The sequence below is a fragment of the Tachyglossus aculeatus genome, chromosome 2, assembly GCF_015852505.1.
Source record: "Tachyglossus aculeatus isolate mTacAcu1 chromosome 2, mTacAcu1.pri, whole genome shotgun sequence".
Taxonomy (NCBI): Eukaryota; Metazoa; Chordata; class Mammalia; order Monotremata; family Tachyglossidae; genus Tachyglossus; species Tachyglossus aculeatus.
In genome coordinates this window covers 92,850,609-92,873,409 of record NC_052067.1, presented here as the reverse complement: position 1 = coordinate 92,873,409, position 22,801 = coordinate 92,850,609, and the positions used below count along the sequence as shown (strand labels likewise).

At 45.8% G+C, this 22,801-nt stretch overlaps 1 protein-coding gene and 1 non-coding gene across 3 annotated transcripts in view; one reads left to right on the top strand and one right to left on the bottom strand.

Annotated features, from left to right (window-relative positions):
• Positions 1 to 13,746, top strand: part of NKAIN2 (sodium/potassium transporting ATPase interacting 2) — a 1,260,259-nt gene extending 1,246,513 nt beyond the window's left edge. For both annotated transcript variants that reach the window (XM_038771617.1, XM_038771616.1), the window contains exon 7: positions 13,577 to 13,746. In XM_038771617.1, the coding sequence (XP_038627545.1) occupies positions 13,577 to 13,586 (10 nt within the window). In that variant the 3' untranslated portion in view covers positions 13,587 to 13,746. The remainder of the gene's footprint in view (positions 1 to 13,576) is intronic.
• On the bottom strand, positions 6,067 to 6,204 carry LOC119924182. The gene has a single exon (XR_005449066.1). It is a non-coding gene; the product is annotated as a small nucleolar RNA SNORA7 (small nucleolar RNA).
• Positions 13,747 to 22,801: the final 9,055 nt, after the last annotated feature.

Sequence of the window (22,801 nt, the reverse complement as noted above, 5' to 3'; positions counted from 1 at the left end):
CTGACAATTGGTGGAGTCAGGATTTGAAACCATGACCTCTGACTCCAAAGCCAGCGCTCTTTCCACTGAGCCACCCTTGCTCTTTCCACTGAGCCACACTGATAGGGACTATAGCCAATCCAACTATCTTGTACCTACCCGAGCGCTTAGCATCGTGCTTGGCATGCAGTAAGCAACCAATAAAGGCCATCTTCACCATTATTAAAACAGTCAGAGAACTTCATTTGCAAAAATACAAAAGCAACCGATCGGCCCACTACCATATGTGACCATCTCCTTCAAACTGTCTAATGCTTCCACTTGGTAGGGGTGGACTTGTGAAACTGCATCTTTAGCTTTGGGCATTTTCCTGCAGGAATGACAGTGTCTTGGATTTTTCTGGAGCCTCTCCCCTGAAGGCATCAAAGCCATCCCAGTACCCCCAGAACCTCTCTGATATTATGGCCGATGGCTTAAGGACAGGATGCTTTAGCCTCCTTTTTCTTAGGATTCTCAAGTGTTTGATGATCACCTGTAATCAGGCTGCATTCAGTAACCTCGAGAAAAAAGGTTTGGAGGTATTTAGGAGGTAAGGGCCATAGGCTATTAAAGAAGCACCAAAGTAACAGGCTTTCCTACCGGACAGCTCTAGTTCCTTATTCATTCATTCATTCAATCGTATTTATTGAGTGCTTACTGTGTACAGAGCACTGTACTAAGCGCTTGGGAAGTACAAGTTGGCAACATATAGAGACGGTCCCTACCCAACATCGAGCTCACGGCAGACCTACCAACACCCCACACATTATAAATACCTAAGAAATTCTGCCTTTTCCATGCATTATTCAGAGGGGTGGGGGCCAGGGTAGCCAAATAGAAATCTGGTCTCAATCAATTAATCATATTTATTCATTCATTCAATCGTATTTATTGAGAGCTTACTGTCTGCAAAGCACTGTACTAAGCGCTTGGGAAGTACAAGTTGGCAACATATAGAGACAGTCACTACCCAACAGTGGGCTCACAGTCTAGAAGGAGGAGACAGAGAACAAAACCAAACATATTAACAAAATAAAATAGAATAGATATGTACAAGTAAAATAAATAAATAAATAAATAGAGTAATAAATATGTACAAACATATATACATATATACAGGTGCTGTTGGGAAGGGAAGCAGGTAAGACGGGCGGGATGGAGAGGGGGATGAGGGGGAGAGGAAGGAGGGGGCTCAGTCTGGGAAGGCCTCCTGGAAGAGGTGAGCTCTCAGTAGGGCCTTGAAGGGAGGAAGCGAGCTAGCTTGGCGGATGAGCAGAGGGAGGGCATTCCAGGCCAGGGGGAGGATGTGGGCTGGGGGTCGATGGCGGGACAGGGGAGAATGAGGCTCGGTGAGGAGATTAGCAGCAGAGGAGCGGAGGGTGCGGGGTGGGCTGGAGAAGGAGAGAAGGGAGGTGAGATAGGAGGGGGAGAGGTGATGGACAGCCTTAAAGCTGAGGGTGAGGGGTTTCTGCCTGATGCACAGATTGATTGGTAGCCATTGGAGATTTTTGAGGAGGGGAGTAACATGCCCAGAGCGTTTCTGGACAAAGACAATCCGGGCAGCAACATGAAGTATGGATTGAAGTGGGGAGAGACATGAGGATGGGAGATCAGAGAGAAGGCTGATGCAGTAGTCCAGACGGGATAGGATGAGAGCTTGAACGAGCAGGGTAGCGGTTTGGATGGAGAGGAAAGGGTGGATCTTGGCAATGTTGCGGAGCTGAAACTGGCAGATTTTGGTGACAGCTTGGATGTGAGGGGTGAACGAGAGAGCGGAGTTGAGGACTCTCAGTCAATCGCATTTATTGAGACTTACTGTGAGCAGAGCACTGTTCTAAGCCCTTGGGAGAGGACAATATACAATATAACAGAGCTAGTAATCATATTCTCTGCCCAAAATAAGCTTACAGTCTAGAGGGTGAGATAGACATTAATATAAATAAATAAATTACAGATATTACATTAGTTCTGTGGAGCTGAGGGAGGGGTGAATAAAGGGAGCAAATCCAAGGGCAAGGGTCATGCAGAAGGGAGAAAAAAGAAAATAAGGGCTGAATCAGGGAAGGCTTCCTGGAGGAGATGGCCTTCAATAAGACTGTCAGGTATATATAGAGGGTTTAATCAGACCAGAGGCAGACTGTAGGTGTGAGGTCAGTGGTGAGATAGATGAGATGGAGATACGGTGAGAAGTTTAGCATTAGAGGAGCAAAATGTGCAGGCTGGGAGACTAGTGAGGTAAGGTAGACTGGGGAAAGGTGATTGAGTGCTTTAAAGCTAATGGTAAGGAGTTTCTGTTTGATGGAGAGGTGGATGAGCAACCACTGGTGGTTCTTGAGGAGTGAAGAAACACAGACTGAATTTTTTGTAGGAAAATGACCTGATCAGCAGAGAGAGGTACGGCCTGGAGGAGAGACAGGGGACTACCTACAAATAATACAAAAGGCCAAATTAGTAAGCTCACTGTGGGCAAAGAACATGTTTACCAACTCTGTTATACTGCACTCTCCCGAGCATTTAGTACAGCGTTCTGCACACAGTAAGCTCTCAATAAATACGACTGATTTTGCCTCTTTAAATTCCCAGCCTTTTCTTTTGCGTTTCCTCTCCTGCCCTCTTGTGGAAATACTTGTGAGCAGATGATGATCCCGAAACTTGTCAGGGGAACTCCTCACTCAATAAATGAGGACTGCCTGAATACTGTCACCTGTCATCAGCACAGGGAGTACCTTCCCTGAGATAATAAAATAATAATAATAATAATAATAATGCTCCAGTCCCTCCAAATTCAAACCCTCTGAGTTCTCCTCACAGCCCCTCGGAGAAATCAGGCTATTCCATACTGCCTTCGTTTTTTCTAGTGATATTTGCTAATGATATTTGTTAAATGCTTACAAATACAGTGTCACACAATGTACTAAGTGCTGGGTAGATATTCAAGATATTCAGGTTGAACACAGTCCCTGTCGACGTGGGGCTCACAATCTAATAAGGGAGGAGGTTTTATTCTCCATTTTACAAATGAGAAATTGAGGCACGGAGAAGTTGTGACTTGTCTCTTTTGCAGGCTCCTCCTCCCCCTCCCATCCTCTTACTGTGGGGGTTCCCCAAGGTTCAGTGCTTGGTCCCCTTCTGTTCTCAATCTACACTCACTCCCTTGGTGACCTCATTCGCTCCCACGGCTTCAACTATCATCTCTACGCTGATGACACCCAGATCTACATCTCTGCCCCTGCTCTCTCCCCCTCCCTCCAGGCTCGCATCTCCTCCTGCCTTCAGGACATCTCCATCTGGATGTCCGCCCGCCACCTAAAGCTCAACATGTCGAAGACTGAGCTCCTTGTCTTCCCTCCCAAACCTTGTCCTCTCCCTGACTTTCCCATCTCTGTTGACGGCACTACCATCCTTCCCGTCTCACAAGCCTGCAACCTTGGTGTCATCCTCGACTCCGCTCTCTCATTCACCCCTCACATCCAAGCCGTCACCAAAACCTGCCGGTCTCAGCTCCGCAACATTGCCAAGATCCGCCCTTTCCTCTCCATCCAAACCACTACCCTGCTCATTCAAGCTCTCATCCTATCCCGTCTGGACTACTGCACTAGCCTTCTCTCTGATCTCCCATCCTCGTGTCTCTCTCCACTTCAATCCATACTTCATGCTGCTGCCCGGATTATCTTTGTCCAGAAACGCTCTGGACATATTACTCCCCTCCTCAAAAACCTCCAATGGCTACCGATCAATCTGTGCATCAGGCAGAAACTCCTCACCCTGGGCTTCAAGGCTCTCCATCACCTCGCCCCCTCCTACCTCACCTCCCTTCTCTCCTTCTACTGCCCAGCCCGCACCCTCCGCTCCTCCACCACTAATCTCCTCACTGTCCCTCGCTCTCGCCTGTCCCGCCATCGACCCCCGGCCCACGTCATCCCCCGGGCCTGGAATGCCCTCCCTCTGCCCATCCGCCAAGCTAGCTCTCTTCCTCCCTTCAAGGCCCTGCTGAGAGCTCACCTCCTCCAGGAGGCCTTCCCAGACTGAGCCCCTTCTTTCCTCTCCCCCTCGTCCCCCTCTCCATCCCCCCATCTTACCTCCTTCCCTTCCCCACAGCACCTGTATATATGTATATATGGTTGTACATATTTATTACTCTATTTATTTATTTATTTATTTATTTTACTTGTACATTTCTATCCTACTTATTTTATTTTGTTGGTATGTTTGGTTCTGTTCTCTGTCTCCCCCTTTTAGACTGTGAGCCCACTGTTGGGTAGGGACTGTCTCTATGTGATGCCAATTTGTACTTCCCAAGCGCTTAGTACAGTGCTCTGCACATAGTAAGCGCTCAATAAATACGATTGATTGATTGATTGATTGATTGTCCATCCCCCTCTATACTGTAAACTCTTTGGGAGCAGGGACTGTGTCTGTGGTATTGTTATATTATACTCTCCCAAGCACTTAGTATGGTGCTCCGCAGACAGTAAGCACTCAATAAATATGAATGACTGACTGAAAAATGGCATAGCTAAGATCAGAATCCAGGTCCTCTGATTCACAAGCATGTGCACTTTCCAGTAGGCCACACTGCTTCTCTTGTAGTAGTTTGTGAGAGGCATAATATATCCCAATACTTATTGGATTTCCTATACTAATGGAATTTCCATGGTACCCATTCAATAAATCAATCGATCAATTGTATTTTTTAAGTGCCTACTGTGTGCAGAGCACTATACTAAGTGCCTGGGAGAGGAGTATATAACAGAGTTAGAAGACTGGTTCCCTGCCCATAACTAGCTTACAGTCCAGAGGAAGGATTTCATCATGCAGAAACTAGCAAACATGAATGGGGAACTTTATCTTCTACTTCTCAGGTAATAATAATAATAATGATGGCATTTGTTAAGTGCTTACTATGTGCCAAGCACTTTTCTAAGTGCTGGGGGGGGATATGAGGTGATCAGGTTGTCCCATGTGGGGCTCACAGTCTTAATCCCCATTTTACGGATAAGGTAACTGAGGCTCAGAGAAGTTGAGTGACATGCCCAAGGTCACACAGCAGACGTGGCAGAGCTGGGATTAGAACCCATGACCTCTGACTCCCAAGACTGTGCTCTTGCCACTGAGCCACGGCAGGCAACCAATGAATAGTATTTATTGCAGGCCTTCGGTGTGCAGAGAACTAATCTAAATATTTGGGACAGTACAATAGAGTTAGAAGCCCTTGTCTTGTCTTATGCAGTTGAGTCGTCTCCAACACTTAGCAACACCACGGACATTTCTCTCCCAGAACGCCCCACCTCCATCTGCAATCGTTCTGGTAATGGATCCATTCATTCATTCATTCATCCAATCGTATTTATTGAGCGCTTACTGATCCATACAGTTTTCCTGGTAAAAATACGGAAGTGGTTTACCATTGTCTCAAGCTTATATTCTCCCAAGCACCTTGTATAATCAATCAATCAATAGTATTTATAATTATTAATAATAATGATTGTGGTATTTGTTAAGCGCTTACTGTGTGTAAGGTACTATTATGGAGCACTTACTGTGTGGAGAGCACTGTACTAAGTGCTTGGAAAAGTACAGTGCAGTAGAGTTGTTCATTCATTCGATCGTATTTATTGAACACTTACTGTGTGCAGAGCACTGTACTATGCGCTTGGAAAGTACAGTTCGGCAACAAATAGAGACCCAACAACGGGCTCAGTATAGAACTTGTTAGACATGTTCTCTGCCCTCAAGGGCCTTACAGTCTATTATTATTATTATTAATTGTACTTAAGAAGTGCTTACGGTGTGCAAAGCTCTGTACTAAGCATTTGGGGGAGTCTTGTCTTATGCCGTCGAGTCGTTTCTGACACATAGCAATACCATGGACACATCTCTCCCAGAACGCTCTGCTCTCCATCTGCAATCATTCTGGTAGTGTATCCACAGAGTTTCTTTGGTAAAAATCCAGAAGTGGTTTACCTTTGCCTCCTTCTGCGCAGTCAACTTGAGTCTCCACCCTCGACTCTCTCCAATGCCGCTGCTGCCCGGCATGGGCGAGTTTTGGCTTGTAGCAGATGGCCTTCCACTCGTTAGCCACTGCCAAAGCTAGGAATGGAATGGATAGGCCTCTGCGTGACTCTCCCTCTCCTAGTTTGGACTGGTAGAGTACTGGAAACTCTCCAGACGCGATCCTGAGAGGGGGGCTTGGGAGAGTACAGTACAACAATTACAATCTACAATATAACAGTTTACAGAGGGAGCTTACAGTCCACAGGACTCTGCACGCAGTAGGGACTCAGTTCAGTAAACGATACACAATAGACCTCAGTGGAATGCTCTGCATGCAGTTGGTACTCAGTCACTCATTCATTCATTAGTGCTCTGCACATATAGGCATTCAGTACATTGCTCTGCACATAGTAGTTATTCAGTACAGCGTGACTCAGTGGAAAGAGCAGGGGCTTGGGAGTCAGAGGTTATGGGTTCTAATCCCAACTCTGCCACTTGTCAGCTGTGTGACTTTGGGCAAGTCCCCCTCCCCACCCCCCGCCTTACCTACTTCCCCTCCCCACCCCTCCTGTACATATGTATATATGTTTGTACATATTTATTACTCTATTTATTTTATTTGTACATATTTATTCTATTTATTTTATTTTGTTAATATGTTTTGTTCTGTTGTCTGTCTCCCCCTTCTAGACTGTGAGCCCGCTGTTGGGTAGGGACCGTCTCTGTATGTTGCCAACTTGTACTTCCCAAGAGCTTAGTACAGTGCTCTGCACACAGTAAGCGCTCAATAAATACGATTGAATGAATGAATGAATGAATGAATGTGCCTCAGTTCCCTCATCTGTAAAAAGGAGATTAAGACTGTGAGCCCCATGTGGGACAACCTGATCACCTTGTATCCCCCCAGTGCTTAGAACAGTGCTTTGCATGTAGTAAGTGCTTAACAAATGCCATTATCATTATTATTATTATTACTATGGTGCTTCGCACCCTCAGCATACCCAGTATAGTGGTGTTTTAGGCACTCAGTAAATACTATCGACTGAGTGATGTTGACAAAGCATGGCCTCATCCAAATTTCAGGTCATTTCAGCACAGGTGGAATTGTCACTATGTCCCTACCGCCGATACAGCCACCCCAGTTTCGGGTTGACTTCTGTTTTCATTCCTCTCCAGAAAAAAAATGCTCCTTCTATCCAGCTCATGAAATTCCTCTGTGGAGATCAATGGACTTTGACCCTCCCAAATTGAGCAACAATATTATTTACCAAGGCTAATTAACCCTGGAGGAAATCTTATTCCAGGGATAATGGGGAATTCTCCCCAAATTATCTACCTTCTGTAGTTTGTCTTTCATATGAAACTCGGTTTGTTAACGTATAGCTGTCTTCTGTCCTCAAAAGAGATGCAATGACAGTGAAATTCACCTAAGGGTATGTGTGTGAGACCTTCTGTCTAAGAGTGCAATTAAGGGGAAAAAAACACAGCTCTTGTGCTGTCAACTGGTCTTCAGGAATCAGTCGCCTAACGATCAATCCATCAATCAATAGTGGTGATTGAGCACCTACAGTGTGCAGAATGCTGGACTAAGCACTTGGGAGAGTACAACAAATGACACGGTCTCTGCCCTCAAGGGGCTTACGATGTGAAGGGAGGCGAATATCAGTCATTCACTCATGAAGGATTTCTGCTTCGGGCACTTCGGGCACTTCGGGAAGTCATCGAAAATTAATTGAAAAGGAAAAGGTCAAGCATCATGCCATCAATTAAACTGTTATTAACTTGTTGACGGCCTGTTCATTGATCAAGACGATGAGAAGGAAGATCTGGATCAGTTTATCTGGGTCTGCCCCCTGATAAAGGGGTGAAACCAGTTTCCTCTGTTCTGGCAGATGAGAATCTGGTCTCCCACAGGACATTGTGCCATTAGCAGAAATCTCCTCCCTTAAGGGAGCTGGAACTATACCATTAAAGCCCTTTCTTGCTCCAGTCAGAGAAGGGGAAGCTGTAATTGGTTGCACCTGGTGCTGAGACTCATCAAGTATTAACAGTACTTCCCAAGCGCTTAGTACAGTGCTCTGAACACCATAAGCACTCAATAAATATGATTGAATGAATGAAGGTTGTTGACGGGCCGTTTTGTAGAGAAGCAGCATGACCTAGTGGAACGAGCAAGGGGCTGAGAGTCAGAGGACCTGAGTTCTATTCCCAGCTCTCCCACTTGCCTGCTGTGTGACCTTGGGCAAGTCACTTAACTTTTCTGGGCCTCAGTTTCCTCATCTGAAAAACAGGGATTCCATACCTGCACTCCCTCCTACTTAAACTGTCGGAAAGGGACCGTGTCTGACCTGATCCAACCCAATACAGAGTAAGCACTTAACAAATGTTATTATTATTGGTGGGGAAGGGATTAATCAGGGAATCCTGAGAGAGGGAGAGTGTTCCGGATGGGGAAAGGCATGAGCCATCGTGGGGAGAGGGGGTCAAGAGGGAGGGATGGGAAAGAGGCTGATGACTTGCTTGGGAAAAGCAAAGAGCATGAACTAGAGTGAGGATGGAGAGTGAAAGGGAAACAACTGGTGGAGAGTCTCGAAGCTGATGGTCCAGAGGATAACGACATCAATGTGATTTTCACTCTGTCCAGGTGTCGGAGTGCCCAGGCACCCCTCCTCCTGCCCCCACCCCATGTCGTGTGCTTAGTAAATGCACCTGTATCTGTTTACACAGCCGGAGGGTGCTTTGGCCTCGATGCTGCATACTTTCACCCTCTGTTTTCCACTTTCCTCTTGCCTTGCCAATAATTATAGTAATAATAATGATGATAGTGGTATTTTTTAAGTGCTTATTATGTGTCAAACACTGTTAATCAATCAATCATATTTATTGAGTGCTTACTGTGTGTAGAGCACTGTACTAAGTGCTTGGGAAGTACAAGTTAATAATGATGGCATTTATTAAGTGCTTACTATGTGCAAAGCACTGTTCTAAGTATTGGGGAGGTTACAAGGTGATCAGGTTGTCCCACGTGGGGCTCACAGTCTTAATCCCCATTTTGCAGATGAGGTAACTGAGGCACAGAGAAGTTAAGTGACTTGCCCAAAGTCACACTGCTGGGATTAGAACCCATGACTGCTGACTCCCAACCCCGTGCTCATTCTGCTAAGCCACACTCCCAAGTGCTTAGTTCAGTGCTCTGCACCACAGTAAGTGCCCAGTAAGTAAAATTAATGACGTGCTGGATTGATGCAACTGTTTTCCCCTGTTTTGTTTTTATGGGGGGCTCACAGTCTTAATCCTCATTTTACAGATGAGGTAACTGAGGCACAGAGAAGTGAAGTGACTTGCCCAGTGTCACGCAGCTGACAATTGGTGGTCGGAATTTGAACCCATAACCTCTGACTCCAAAGCCCAGGCTCTGTCCACTGAGCCACACTGCTTCTCTGTTCACTGTTCTGAGTGCTAGGGTAGTTACGTGCTAATCGCATTGGACACAGGACTGTCTCACATAATAATAATAACAATAATGATAATGATGGTGGTTGTTAAGCACTGATTATGGGCCAGGCACTGTACTAAGCCCTGGAATCATTTTGGTATTAGTTAAGCGCTTACTATGTGCCAAGTACATAGTACTTTCCCTCTCCTCCCCCTCTCCATCCCCCCGCCTTACCTCCTTCCCTTCCCCACAGCACCTGTATATATGTATATATGTTTGTACGTATTCATTACCCTATTTATTTATTTATTTTACTTGAACGTATTTATTCTACTTATTTTATTTTGTTAATATGTTTTGTTTTGTTCTCTGTCTCCCCCTTCTAGACTGTGAGCCCACTGTTGGGTAGGAACTATCTCTATATGTTGCCAACTTGTACTTCCCAAGCACTTAGTACAGTGCTCTGCACACGGTAAGTGCTCAATAAATACGATTAAATGAATGAATGAATGAATTAGACTGTTATTCATTTATTTTACTTGAACGTATTTATTCTACTTATTTTGTTAATATGTTTTGTTTTGTTCTCTGTCTCCCCCTTCTAGACTGTGAGCCCACTGTTGGGTAGGGACTGTCTCTATGTGATGCCAATTTGTACTTCCCAAGCGCTTAGTACAGTGCTCTGCACATAGTAAGCGCTCAATAAATACGATTGATTGATTGATTGATTGATTGAATGAATGAAGTACTGTACTGAGTACTGGGATGTACAAGGAAATTGGGTTGGACACCGTCCCTGTCCCGCATGGGGTTCACGGCCTTAATCCCCATTTTACAGATGAAGCAACTGAGGCACAGAGAAGTTAAGCGACTTGCCCAAGTTCAAAGGGAGAAAGGACCGATCAGTCGATCCATCAGTGGTTGGGTAGGGCCCGTCTCTATATGTTGCCAACTTGTACTTCCCACGCGCTTAGTACAGTGCTCTGCACACAGTCAGCGCCCAATAAATACGATTGAATGAATTGGGAGTATACTGTCATACAATCAGATAATGGTATTCAATGAGCACCTACTGTTTGTAAAGCACTTGGGAGAGTACAATAGAATAGGGACTTTTAAATGAGAGGGGAGACAGACATTAAAATAAATTATAGGTGGTTATGTGCATAATTGCTATGAGGCTTGAAGGGGCAGTGAACGTCAAAGTGCTTACCAGATACCAAGTGTTTTGTGCAGAGTAGGTTCCCATATTTTCCTTTTTTGAGAAGCGGTGTGGTGTAGTGGATAGAGAACACGCCTGGGAATCAGAGGGACCTGGGTTCTAGTCCTGGCTCCACATCATATCTGCTGTGTGATCTTGGGCTAGTCACTTCACTTCTCTGTTCCTCAGTTACCTCATCTGTAAAATGGGGATTAAAACTGTGAGCCTCATATAAGACCTGGATTGTGTCCAACCTGATTGCCTTGTCTCTACCCCAGCGCTTAGAACAGCTCTTTCCACATAGAAAGCACTTAACAAATACCATAATCAATCAATCGTATTTGTACGATTGAAAACGATTCAATTGTACAATTAGTACATAAAAAGTACTAAGTGCTTGGGAGAGCATGACAGAGTAAATAGACACCATCCCTGCCTTTTCTCCTTTGAGCGAGAGTCCATCCCGCACTCATTTTTCTTCCCAACACATCTTCTCGTCCTTATCCAGGGGTTGTAAAGCAGAGCGATTGAACACGCGGGGCTGATTTGTGTTTTAGCACCCTGACGGCGTTACACGTCCCACTGGGGAGAGCTGAGAGGAAATCTTCACCCGGAGAGGGATGTGCTGTGAAAAATGTTCTCGCTTGGGTACCAGAGCCATCTTGTTACAACCGGACCACCAGAGAGACTGGTGGGGGGATGGACTGCTGGACTGTGTGAGGGGGGCCACCCCTGGGGCTGAGGCCCCGGGATTTCTCGACAGTACTGACAAGCCCCCTCGCCCCTCAACAGTACTTAGCTGTCGGTTCTTGGAAGGCCAAGCAGAAGCAGTGTGGCTTAATGGAAAGAGCCCGGGCTTGGGAGCCAGAGGTCATGAATTCTAATCCCAGTTCTGCCCCTTGTCAGCTGTGTGACTCTGGGCAAGTCACTTCACTTCTCTGGGCCTCACTCATCTCATCTGTAAAATGGGGATTAAGACTGTGAGCCCCACGTGGGACAACCTGATTACCTTGTATCTCCCCCTGTGTTTAGAACAGTGCTGGCCACATAGTTAGCGCTTAATAAATACCATCATTATTATTATTATTATTATTATTGGCTGCGGGGTTGCCACTACAGGAGACGAGAGTCAGACAGACAGGTCCCAAACTATGCTCTGAAATCACTGCCGCAAACGCGTTTAAAGAGGAGTTGGTTTTGCGCTCCTCACAAGCCAAGATGGTTCCTTTGATTTGAGGGGGAACCAGGTAGATTGGTTTCCAGCACCTATGTCCATATCTGCAGTTTATTTATTTATAGTCATGTCGTCTCCCCCTCTAGACCGTAAGCTCGTTGTGGGCAGGGAACGTGTCTGTTATATCATGCTCTCCTGAGTATTTAACGCAGTGCTCTGCATACAGTAAGTGCTCAATAAATATTACTGACTGACTGACTTTCCGACCGGGATGGGCGAAATACAGATGACATGGTATTGGTCTGAGAGGAAGTTAATCTGCGGACAGCTGGCTCATCCTCGCTCCTAAGCGCCTGGGTCTGTAAGACGGCTGGTTCTTTTAGAGACCTACCTGCTTCAGGTGGCCGAGAGCAGATGTTTACTCGGTCTAGGCCTGCAGCCGCCTCGGGGGATATTTCCGGCGATGCTGAAGAGATCACCGGAGAAGATTGCATTCTCTCTTGCCTGCCAAAGCATAAACCAATTCAAATCCATTTATCCCCAGAAATAGGCTGTTCCACCCGAGTAAGCGAGCTCTGAAAGTGAGAGGAGGCTTGGGTAGAAATTGTAAAAAGCTATTTAAAGCCCCTTTTGTGTGATTCGGAGATGCCGGGAAAGGGAGAAAGCAGGGTGGCTTAATGGAAAGGGCAGAGGCCTGACAGTCAAGAGAACTGGGGGTTCTAATCCTGGCTCAGTTGCTTCAGGTCACATCTCCTTCAAGAGGTCTTCCCTGATGAAGCGCCCTTTTTCCCGGCTCCCTCTTCCTTCCGGGTCATCTGGGCACTGGGATCTGTGACTTTGGGTATGTGGTGTTCATCTCGTCCTCACCCCGACAGCACTTAGACTATAGAGCTGAAATTTCTTAATTCAGATTAATGTCTTTCTCCCCCTCTGGACTGTAAACTCGTTGTGAGCAGGAAACATTCATTCATTCATTCAATCGTATTTATTGAGTGCTTACTTTGTGCAGAGCACTGTACTAAGCGCTTGGGAAGTACAAGTCGGCAACGTATAGACGGTCCCTACCCAACAACGGGCTCAGTTATATATTTGTACACAGATGCACTTTTCAGTGCCTACTGGATCTGTTGTAGTCTCCCAAGTGCTTAGTGCAATGCTCAACACACAGTAAGCGCTCAATAAATAACACTGACGGATTGACTGATTGCTTTCTGTGATCTTAGACAAGTCACTGAACTTTTCTGGGCCTCACTTTCCTCATCCGTCCCCTGTTCTCCTTCCCCATCAAACTGTGAGCCCTTTGTGGGACACAGGCAAGTCTGATCATTAATTATAATAATAATTGTGGCATTTGTAAAGACACTGTACTACATGCTGGAGTAGATACAAGCTAATCCGGTTGGACACAGTCCCATTCTCACATGGGGCTCACAGTCTTAATCCCCATTTTACAGCAGAGGGAGCCGAGGCCCAGAGAACTGAAGTGACTTGCCCAAGGTCACACAGCAGACAGTAGCGGAGTCAGGATTAGAACCCAAGTCCTTCTGACTCTCAGGCCTGTGCTCTATCCACTAGGCTGTAATGTATCAGATCAGGGTGTATTGTATCTATCCCAGCACTTGGCACGCAGTAAGTATTGAACAAACACCACAGTTTTTATTATGATTATTATTATCATTATCACTATGGAATCACAGACACGGTGCCATTCCTGGTGGATTGCCAACTCCTTTTTCTCATTTCTCTCTTTCAGGTCCAAGTAAGCAGGGTGGCCTGCACACGCACCAACTCAAGGGCCTTTCAGAGAACTCAATTCCCAGCAGGCTCCTCAGTCTTAAAAAGAGCAAGCAGCAACCTGTGAGTGGGTTTGAAAATTTAGGAAAAAACCCACCAAACCCTAAGCATATGGCCAGACATTAAAAAGGAAAGAAAAGAAAAAAAAAAAGGAAAAAAAAAACGGTTCTACCTGGCTTCTTCTTTCTCATACACGCACACACAAACACACATACACTCCCAAGCACTTAGTACAGTGTTCTGTAGACAGTAAGCACTCAATAAATAGGGTTGATGTTCACACACACATGCACGCACACACACACACACACACATACTCCCGAGTGCTTAGTACAGAGCTCTGCACTTAGTGAGTGCTCAATAAATACTATTCACACACACACATGCACACACAGATACACACACACACACACACACATACACACTCCCAAGTGCTTAGTACAGTGCTCTGCACTTAGTGAGTGCTCAATAAATACTATTGACACACACACATACAGATATACACATACACACACACACATACACACTCCCAAGTGCTTAGTACAGTGCTCTGCATACACTAAGTGCTCCATAAATGCGACTGACTCTCGCACACACACACACACTCCTAAGCACTTAGTACAGTGCTCTGCACACATTAAGTGCTCAATAAACACAATTGACTCTCACACAGACACACACACACACACACACTCCCAAGCTCTTAGTACAGTGTTCTGAATACACTAAGCACTCAATAAATACAATTGGCTCTCTCTCTCACACACGTACACGCACACACACACACTCCCAAGCACTTAGTCCAGTGCTCTGCACATAGTAAGTGCTCGATAAATACAATTGACTCTCTTTCTCTCTCACACACACACACACCCAAGCACTTAGTACAGTGCTCTGCATACACTAAGTCTTCAATAAATACCACTGACACTTTCTCTCTCTCTCTCACTCACACACACACTCACAAGCGCTTAGTTCAGTGTTCTGCATTCACTAAGCCCTCAATAAATGTGATTGATGCTCTCTCTCTCACACACACCCACACACACACATACACTCACTCACACCCACACTGACACCACACACAACCGGGCAGACTCCCTCGCCCCGCCGCCCGATTTCGCGATCTCCGAGGGACGAGCGGGCAGAGCCCAAGAGGGTCGGAAAGGAGAAGCGAGCGTGCCCTTTGCTGGCCATCCCCCACCTTCCTCCACGGCAGCCCGGTCCGGTCCTGGTCCAGCCCGAGGGATGGAGCCGCCTGGCCCGGGCCTAATGGCCCAACGTACTGACCTCGCCTTAACGCGCCCACGCTGCGCACCAGACTGACCTCAGCGTGCAGCGGGGGTTTCGGAAACCTCCTCTCCATCCGCCCCGTTCCCAAAACGTTTTCCCGCGGGCAGACGAGACGGCCTCACTCAACAGCCCCGGGGACGGGGGGGAGATGGCGGAAAAGGTAGACGCCGCCGGCCGAGGTCTTTCCCGGAGATAGACCTCCCGGAATCTGGGAAAGACCACTCCATCCATGACAGTCAAGCCAACGGGAACCTTCCATCTCATCAGTAAAAACCCTCCACCCAGGGGGTCCACATCGGGCAGATGCCCAGCTCACATCATCCACTGAAACGACTCTTCAACCAACCCACCGCAGAACCAGAGCCGCTTGACCCCGTCGTTTTTATTTATTGCATTGTAGGTCCTTTTCTAAGTAACTAGAAACATGTCTTTTACTAACTAGAGAGACATCTGCAGATTTCTATCAACCGAGGCCAACTAAATATGTATTAGCTAGGTTTACTATTTTATATCTAACTCAAATGGAAGATTCTATGTAAGTGAACCTTTTTTTTCCGTTTTTTAACTTCAGCATACGAGATTATTTTTTTGGGGGGGTGGGAGAGGGGGAGATAGTTACCTTGGTGAAATATTTGAGATCTCTGTGGTATTTGGGGGATCCGTTGTGTCTCCGAGTGTGTATTTTAATCTTCCTGTATTATTGTGGCTGAAGAACCTGTGCTGTTACGTAGCTGGCAACAAGATGCCTTTGGGAACTTATTAGTAGGTCAATGTGTTTATGAAATACTCTGAACTCCTAGGAAATTTCGTATCGTTTAGAATTTGATCTGTATTTCCAGGCCCTCGAGGTGGGGGGCTTTCATTAGAGGATGACATACGCTGCTCAGGCTCTTTTAGGGCCTTGTTTCTTGCTTTCCCTTGGGCTGGACATAGAGGTGCCCAAAAGATGGATATCTAGAGATACACCTATCTGTTGATATCCATCTATAGATGTGTCTATATGCCAACAGAGTGGGCTAAAGAAAGGCAGGGCTTGGATAGAACCTCTAATGGCAACAGGGCAAGCCCTTTTCTAATGGCCTGGGTTCGGCTAAGTTGGGCTCTGACACTTTTGAGTTCTGCTAGAGCTGCAGCAATTGTCCCCTTGGCCGTGAATGCGTGGACATCTGGATCACCCAAAAAACAGGGTTGGAAAATGTCAGAGGAACGAGATTTCACCCAGGGAGAGTGAGGTGGAAGAAAGAATCCAGGACGTATTTTTCCCTGGCGTGCGTGTGGGTGGTGGGTGGGTGTGTGCGTGTAAAATCCGATTCTGCGAAATGGCCTCTGAATCCTACATGCGTGTTGTACGTAAGACTAATGCATATAGGAAAATAGGTACTGGAGGGGTCCTTGTAAGACGTGAACATGACGAGCAGGGAAATGTGGTACGAGCGAATGTTGTTACCTTGCATTGCGACTTAGGTAGGGAAGAGCATTAGGCTGGCAATCAGGAGATAAGAGTGCCTTCTCAGCGCTCTCCTTTGCTGTGTGACCTTGGGTGAAATTTCTTAACCATCTGGGCCTCAGTTACCTCATCTGGAAAATGGAGGGGAGTGGAGTGAATAAGTGTCCTCCGAGTCTCCTCGGAATGAGAGGAGAATAAGTGTGAGATGTAAGTGCTTAGACCATTTTTACGAATCTGAGGCACTCTTCTCGGGAGCCATGGAGAGAAAAGCAGGGGCCCTCCTTCCTCCCTGAGCCCACACCCTCTCTCTCACCCTCTGTTTAAAGCAGATGTGCACCTGTATCAAGCTGAGAGTCGCTCCCCGCCTCTCCCTCCATTCAATGCCCTCCTAATGCAGTTCCTTACTCGGCCCTGAGGAGTTGCCAAGGGGGAGCAAAGCCTTGGCGGGGGACGGACACCCCCAACAGATGTATCCCCTGCCTTTAGGCACTGGGACTCCCTAGGTGCCCAACTTACCAATGGGATTGTGTAGTGTCTTGGCATTGTGTGCAAAGAAGAGACACGTTCTCTCTCCCACCCACTTAAGCCCAAGTGGTTGCCCCTCCATAGACTTGAAATGACTAATTCTCTCCCTTTTGCAGGGTTCAATAGAATTATACACATTAGTGCACCCAAACACACACATGTGCATGCGTACACACAGGCTCACACCCAGCACATAACAACCCCCTCACATTCCTGCTTTACATTGCAGTAAAATCACCACCCTGAAAACCAAATTCAGGACCGCTGTTGACTACTAAAAAATGACTGGTGGACAGATCTGTTTTGGGAGCAGTTTGAGCACAGTGGGGCGAGTCTATCTGGAATAACATTTGACTTGTACAGCTGTATCCTCCTCAAAAATCCAGTGAAGAATGCTATTTTTCTAGGCTGGGCTTTTATTATTAACCTAATATTCAGAAGGCAAAGAGTTACGATCCTGACGTGTCTTTTCTTTTTGGCATTTGTTAATTCTGAATGTATTTTTAACAGAAGTGATTTTTTTGGACTTACTAGTGTTATTTGCATTTTAAAAATAAATGGAAAAAAATAACTCTATGTTTTTGAGCCCTGATGCCTTTCCTTGCTACCCTCGACAACTTGCAGGAGATTGGGGGTGAGACTGCGGAGCCCTGCTTGAGTTCCAAAATAACTGTGGAATTTGTTAAGTGCTTAATATGTGCCAAGCACTGTACTAAGCACTGAGGTAGAAACGATATAATCAGATTGGACATAGTTCCTGTCCCACCCGGGGCTCACAATTTGTGCCGGGCTAAGATGTGTCATTGGTGAAGAGATATTCCAGGGTCACGGCATCATTTTACCTCATTCATAGGTAGCGAGTATTTTCATCATCTCCTGACACTGAGAAGTATCTTTTACAAGTCCGCCCAAAATAGATGCTCCGTCGGAGGCTTTTCTCTAGTTTTGGGGAATCTGAAATTGAGAATTTGGTGTTGTGTGGCACTCAGCAATTCAATGAGGTGGAGTCCATTCTTGAGAATGAATATGAAATGTCCTCTGCTGTCTTTCATGCTGTGCCACCCGTTACTGAATCTTTTTTTTTTAACCAATAAGGTGGCAGCCATTGCATGTTTACTTACTCTGCTTATGTTCTCCCAAGTGCTCAGTGTGATACTCTGCACAAAATAAGTGCTCAATAAATACTATTCAAAGATGGATGGATGGGTGGATCCTGCATAGATCAATCAATCCATCCTTGGTATTTACTGAGTGCCTGCTCTATGCAGGACAACAGGCTGAATGCTTGGGAAAGTACAATTGAAGCAGAAGACATAATCTCTGCCCTCAAATATCTTACAATAAAAATGGGGGAGACAGTCACATAATATTCTACAAATGGGTAGCAAAATCACCTAATGAATAGGACATGGGATGGAGAGTCAGGAACCTGGGTTGGTGTCAAACCTATACATTTATCCAAACCCCTCTTAAAACCAATATTTTCTACCTGCCTAGATTCTTGCACAGGTAACAGATGCCGTATTCTTAAACCCCATCGAGAGAAGTGTTTCCTCTTGTTTTCTTGAACCCATCATCCTGGACCTTCTAAAATGACATAAGGTCAATTACCTGGGGTCATCCCTATCCCCAATTCTAATTGTCAACTGACATTTGGAATGGCCATGTGACATCATTAAGTCCTCGGGGGCAGATAAAACCATTTGGAGATTGTAAGCACAGCAGATGGAAGGCATTGAGGTCTTGTGGAAAGAGCATGGAAGTCGGGAAAACCGGGTCCTAGCTACAGCTCTGCCACTGCCCTGTTATGCGACCTTAGGCAAGTCACTTAACCTCTCTGGGCCTCAGATTCCTCATCTGTAAAATGAGGATAAGCTATCGCTCTCCCTTTAAGAGGTTGGGATTTTCAGTCCTCTGTGAAACAGGGACTGTGTCCAATCCGATTATCTTCTATCTTCTTCAGGACTTGAAAGATAGTAATCATTTGATAAGTACCATAATTGCAGGTGGGAAAGCATACTTATATGGTAGAGTATGGAAACCAGTGCTACCAGAGTGCTTTGGGAAGTTGTGAGTGTGTAAGGGGTGACGTGGTATTTATTGAGCATTTACTGTGGGCAGAGCACTGTACTAAGAGTGCAACAGAGTGGAGTTGATAAACGTGCTCGCTGCCCACAAGAAGCTTTCAGTCTAGAGGGCACAAGTGCTGAGATGATAGAGATAGAGCCCTGGGCTGCATGAACCACTAGTGTAATCCAGAAGGGTATTGCTGCTCTTCTTCCATTTTTGAAGCAAGCAATCCAGTCAGTAGAATGTATTGAGTGTCTACTGTGTGAATGGGCACAATCCTGAGCACTTGGGAGAATACAGTAGAGGAGAAGGAGACAGTCCCTGTCCTCATAGAACTCAGAGTCTTTGCAGGAGCTAAGCAGACCCTTACAAATTGTAAGAAGAGGGGGAGGAGATAAAGAGGAGAATGGAAAACTTGCCTGATCCTGATCCCCTGATGCTCTTCCTTTTCCCTTCCCTCCTCCTTCCCAACTTCCACTCTCCCATCTTTTCCAGTAGTAGCTCAAGAGATCTCCCTCTTCCTCTAAAAATCTGGGCCCCCCACCTGCACCTCCAACCACATAGCACTTTATCAAAACACTTGCTCCCTCCCTCCTTCCCTCCCTGGTTGGTGTCGTCAACCGCACCCTTTCCAATGGCTCATTCCCCATTGCTTTCAAAATGCTCCTGTAGCCCCATCTTAAAAAAACCTCCCTTGACCTCATGGACCCTTAAGTTATTCTCCTATCTCCCTCCTACCATTGCTCTCCAAACTCCGTCACCAAGGTGTCTACACTTGCTGCCTCCACTTCTTCTCCAATTCTCTCCTTGATCCCCTCCAATATGGCTTCTGCCCCCTTTACTCCACAGAAACTGCCCTCTTATAAATCACCAAAGACCTCCTTCTTGCCAAATCCAATGGCTTCTCCTCCTTCCTAATCTTCCTCAACATCCTAGCTATCTCTGACACTGCAGACCACCCTCCATTCCTGGAAACTTTGTCCAACCATGGCATCATTTACACTGTCCCTTCCTAACTCTCTGGCCATTCATTCTCAATCTCTTTATCTAAGACTCTTCCTCTCCCTTCCACCCTCTAACTGTAGGAATACATCAAGGCTCAGTTCTGGGTCCCCTTTTGTTGTCCATCAACACCTGTACCGGTGGAGAACTCATTTGTTCCCACAGCTTCAACTACCATTGCTATGCTGGTGATTCCTAAATCTACCACTTCATCCAAGACCTCTCTCTTTCTCTGCAGTCTCACATTTCCTCCTGCTTTCAGGACATCTCTACCTGAACACCTCTATTCCTCAGTGGCTGCCCACTCATTCATTCATTCATTCATTCATTCAATCGTATTTATTGAGCACTTACTGTGTGCAGAGCACTGTACTAAGCACTTGGGAAGTACAAGTTGGCAACATATAGAGACGGTCCCTACCCAACAGTAGGCTCACTTTCACCCCCACATCAAACAGAAACTCCTTACCCTCAGCTTTAAAGTACTCAATCAGCTCACCCCTCCTATGCCACCTCAGACTAAATCTTCATTTCCCCTAATCCCTCCCCTTTTGGCCTCACCCTTGCACTTGAATCTATACCCTTTAAACCCTTGATTTTCACCCACCTTCAGCCCCACAGCACTTAGGTACATATTTGTTTTATTTTTAAATGTATTTTAATTTATTTAATTTTATCTTAATGTGTGTCTCCTCCTCTGAACAACAAGCTCCTTATGGGCAGGAAACCTACCACCTCTGTTGTATAGTACTTTCTCAAGCTCTTAGTACTCTGCCCACAGTAAGCACTCAATAAAGACATTGTTTGAATGAAAGTTGAATAGATTAATGAGAAAGTGATTCATAGTATATCTGGATGAAAAAGATATTAATAAATACTGAGAACGGTTGTATGTACATAAGTGTTAAGGTGGGCTGTTAGGTTGACATAACTCTGGGGTTGTTAGTTCTTAATCAGGAAATGCCTCCTGGAAAGACAGGGAGTTTAAGGAGAGCTTTGAACTTGGGAGAACTGAAGCAGGTCAAAATTGAAGAGGTAAGGAGCTCCAGGCGGGGACAAGAGCAAGGCCCAGGAAGGAGAAATGTTTGCAAGCTGAAGAGTACCTAGTTAGGGAATGTGGCCTAGTGGATAAAGTATTGGCCTAGGGACTCGGAAGGACCTGGGTTCCAATCCCCACTCTGCCACTTTTCTGCTGTGTGACCGTGTGCAAGTCACGTCACTTCTCTGGGCCTCAGTTACCTCATCTGTAAAATGGCGAATAAGACTGTGAGCCCCATGTGGGACATGGACTCTGCCCATCTGATTTGTTTGTGTCTATACCACTGTTTAGTAATCTAATCTAAGTGTTTAGGTTCTAATCCCGGCTCCACCACTTGTCAGCTGTGTGACTTTGGGCAAGTCACTTAACTTCTCTGGGCCTCAGTTACCTCATCTGTAAAATGGGGATTAAAACTGTGAGCCCCATGTGGGACAACCTGATCACTTTGTATCCCCCCCAACAGTGCTTCGCACATAGTAAGCACTTAACAAATGCCATCATTAATTAATTAATGAATTAATTAGTACAGTGCCTGGTATATGGCAAGCGCTTAACACACACCATAAAAAGAGAGCCATCAGAGGTATTTATTAAGACCTGGGTTCTAATCCAGACATCACCACTTGTCTGCTCTGTGACCTTGGGCAAGACACTAGACTTCTCTGTACCTCAGTTACCTCATTTGTAAAAACAGGGATTAAGACTGTGAGCTTCACGTGGGACACTGACTGCGTCCAACCTTCTATATACCCTCAGAGGGTAGAACAGTGTCTGGCACATAATAAATGCTTAATACCTTTGAAACAAAAAATACTATATTTTAAAAAAAAATTTTAAATTACAGAACACTAAGAACTTTGATTCCTGTACTGAGGGAGCTTACAGTTTGTCTAGAGCAGATAATATTTAGAAGACATCTGGTGGAGAGCCTTGGTTTCTGCTGGCTGAGGAGGAAACTGGGTGAGATCCTGCAGTTAGAAGACAGGAGGAAGAGATGAAATGGAAATTTTATCCTACTGTGCTTTAAAACCTACAAGAATAACATTGATAACAATAATAATCCTAATAATAGTGATATGTATTAAGCCCTTACTATGTGCCAAGCACTATACTAAGGGTTGGGGGAGATAAAAGGTAATCAGGGTGATCAGGATGGGCACAATCCCTGTCTCACATGGAACTCATAGTCTAAGTGGTAGGGTGACCAAGCATTGAATCCACATTGTATAGATGAGGAAACTGAGGCACACAGAGAAGTTAAGTGGCTTGTCCAAGGTCACAAACAGCAGTCACATGGCAGAGGTGGGATTAGGACCCAGGTCTTCTGATTCCCAGGGTTGTACTCTTTCCACTAGGCTATGCTGGGTCTGTATATAATCACGTCTATAAGACTTTAGATTTCTGGTCTTGATGACCCATTAAGAGACAGGGGGGAACTCCAAGGATATACTTCAAAGCATGTCAGGGTAGAGATCTGGAACCCCGGATTTTGGGGGAGGTCTCAGCTCTTGGGGGGGGGGGGGTCCTCCATCCTTTGGATAACTGGCCCCTGGGACACAACCCTTTATATCAACTCTGCTGAAGCAGTGCCTCTTGAGTCACACTTTATTCTTAAACAGGAGCCCGATATCCTGAAGGACCAGAAGATATTTCTCCAGACTCTATCCCAGCAATGGGGGACGAGGGAGGGATTCTTCTCAAATGCAGCTGGAGCGTTGGGACTGCTAGCAAAGAGGCTTTTCCTTTCCCTCACTTCCCGCACTATAGTTTCCTGAAGAAAAGTCAGCTTGAATTTATTCAACCCACCC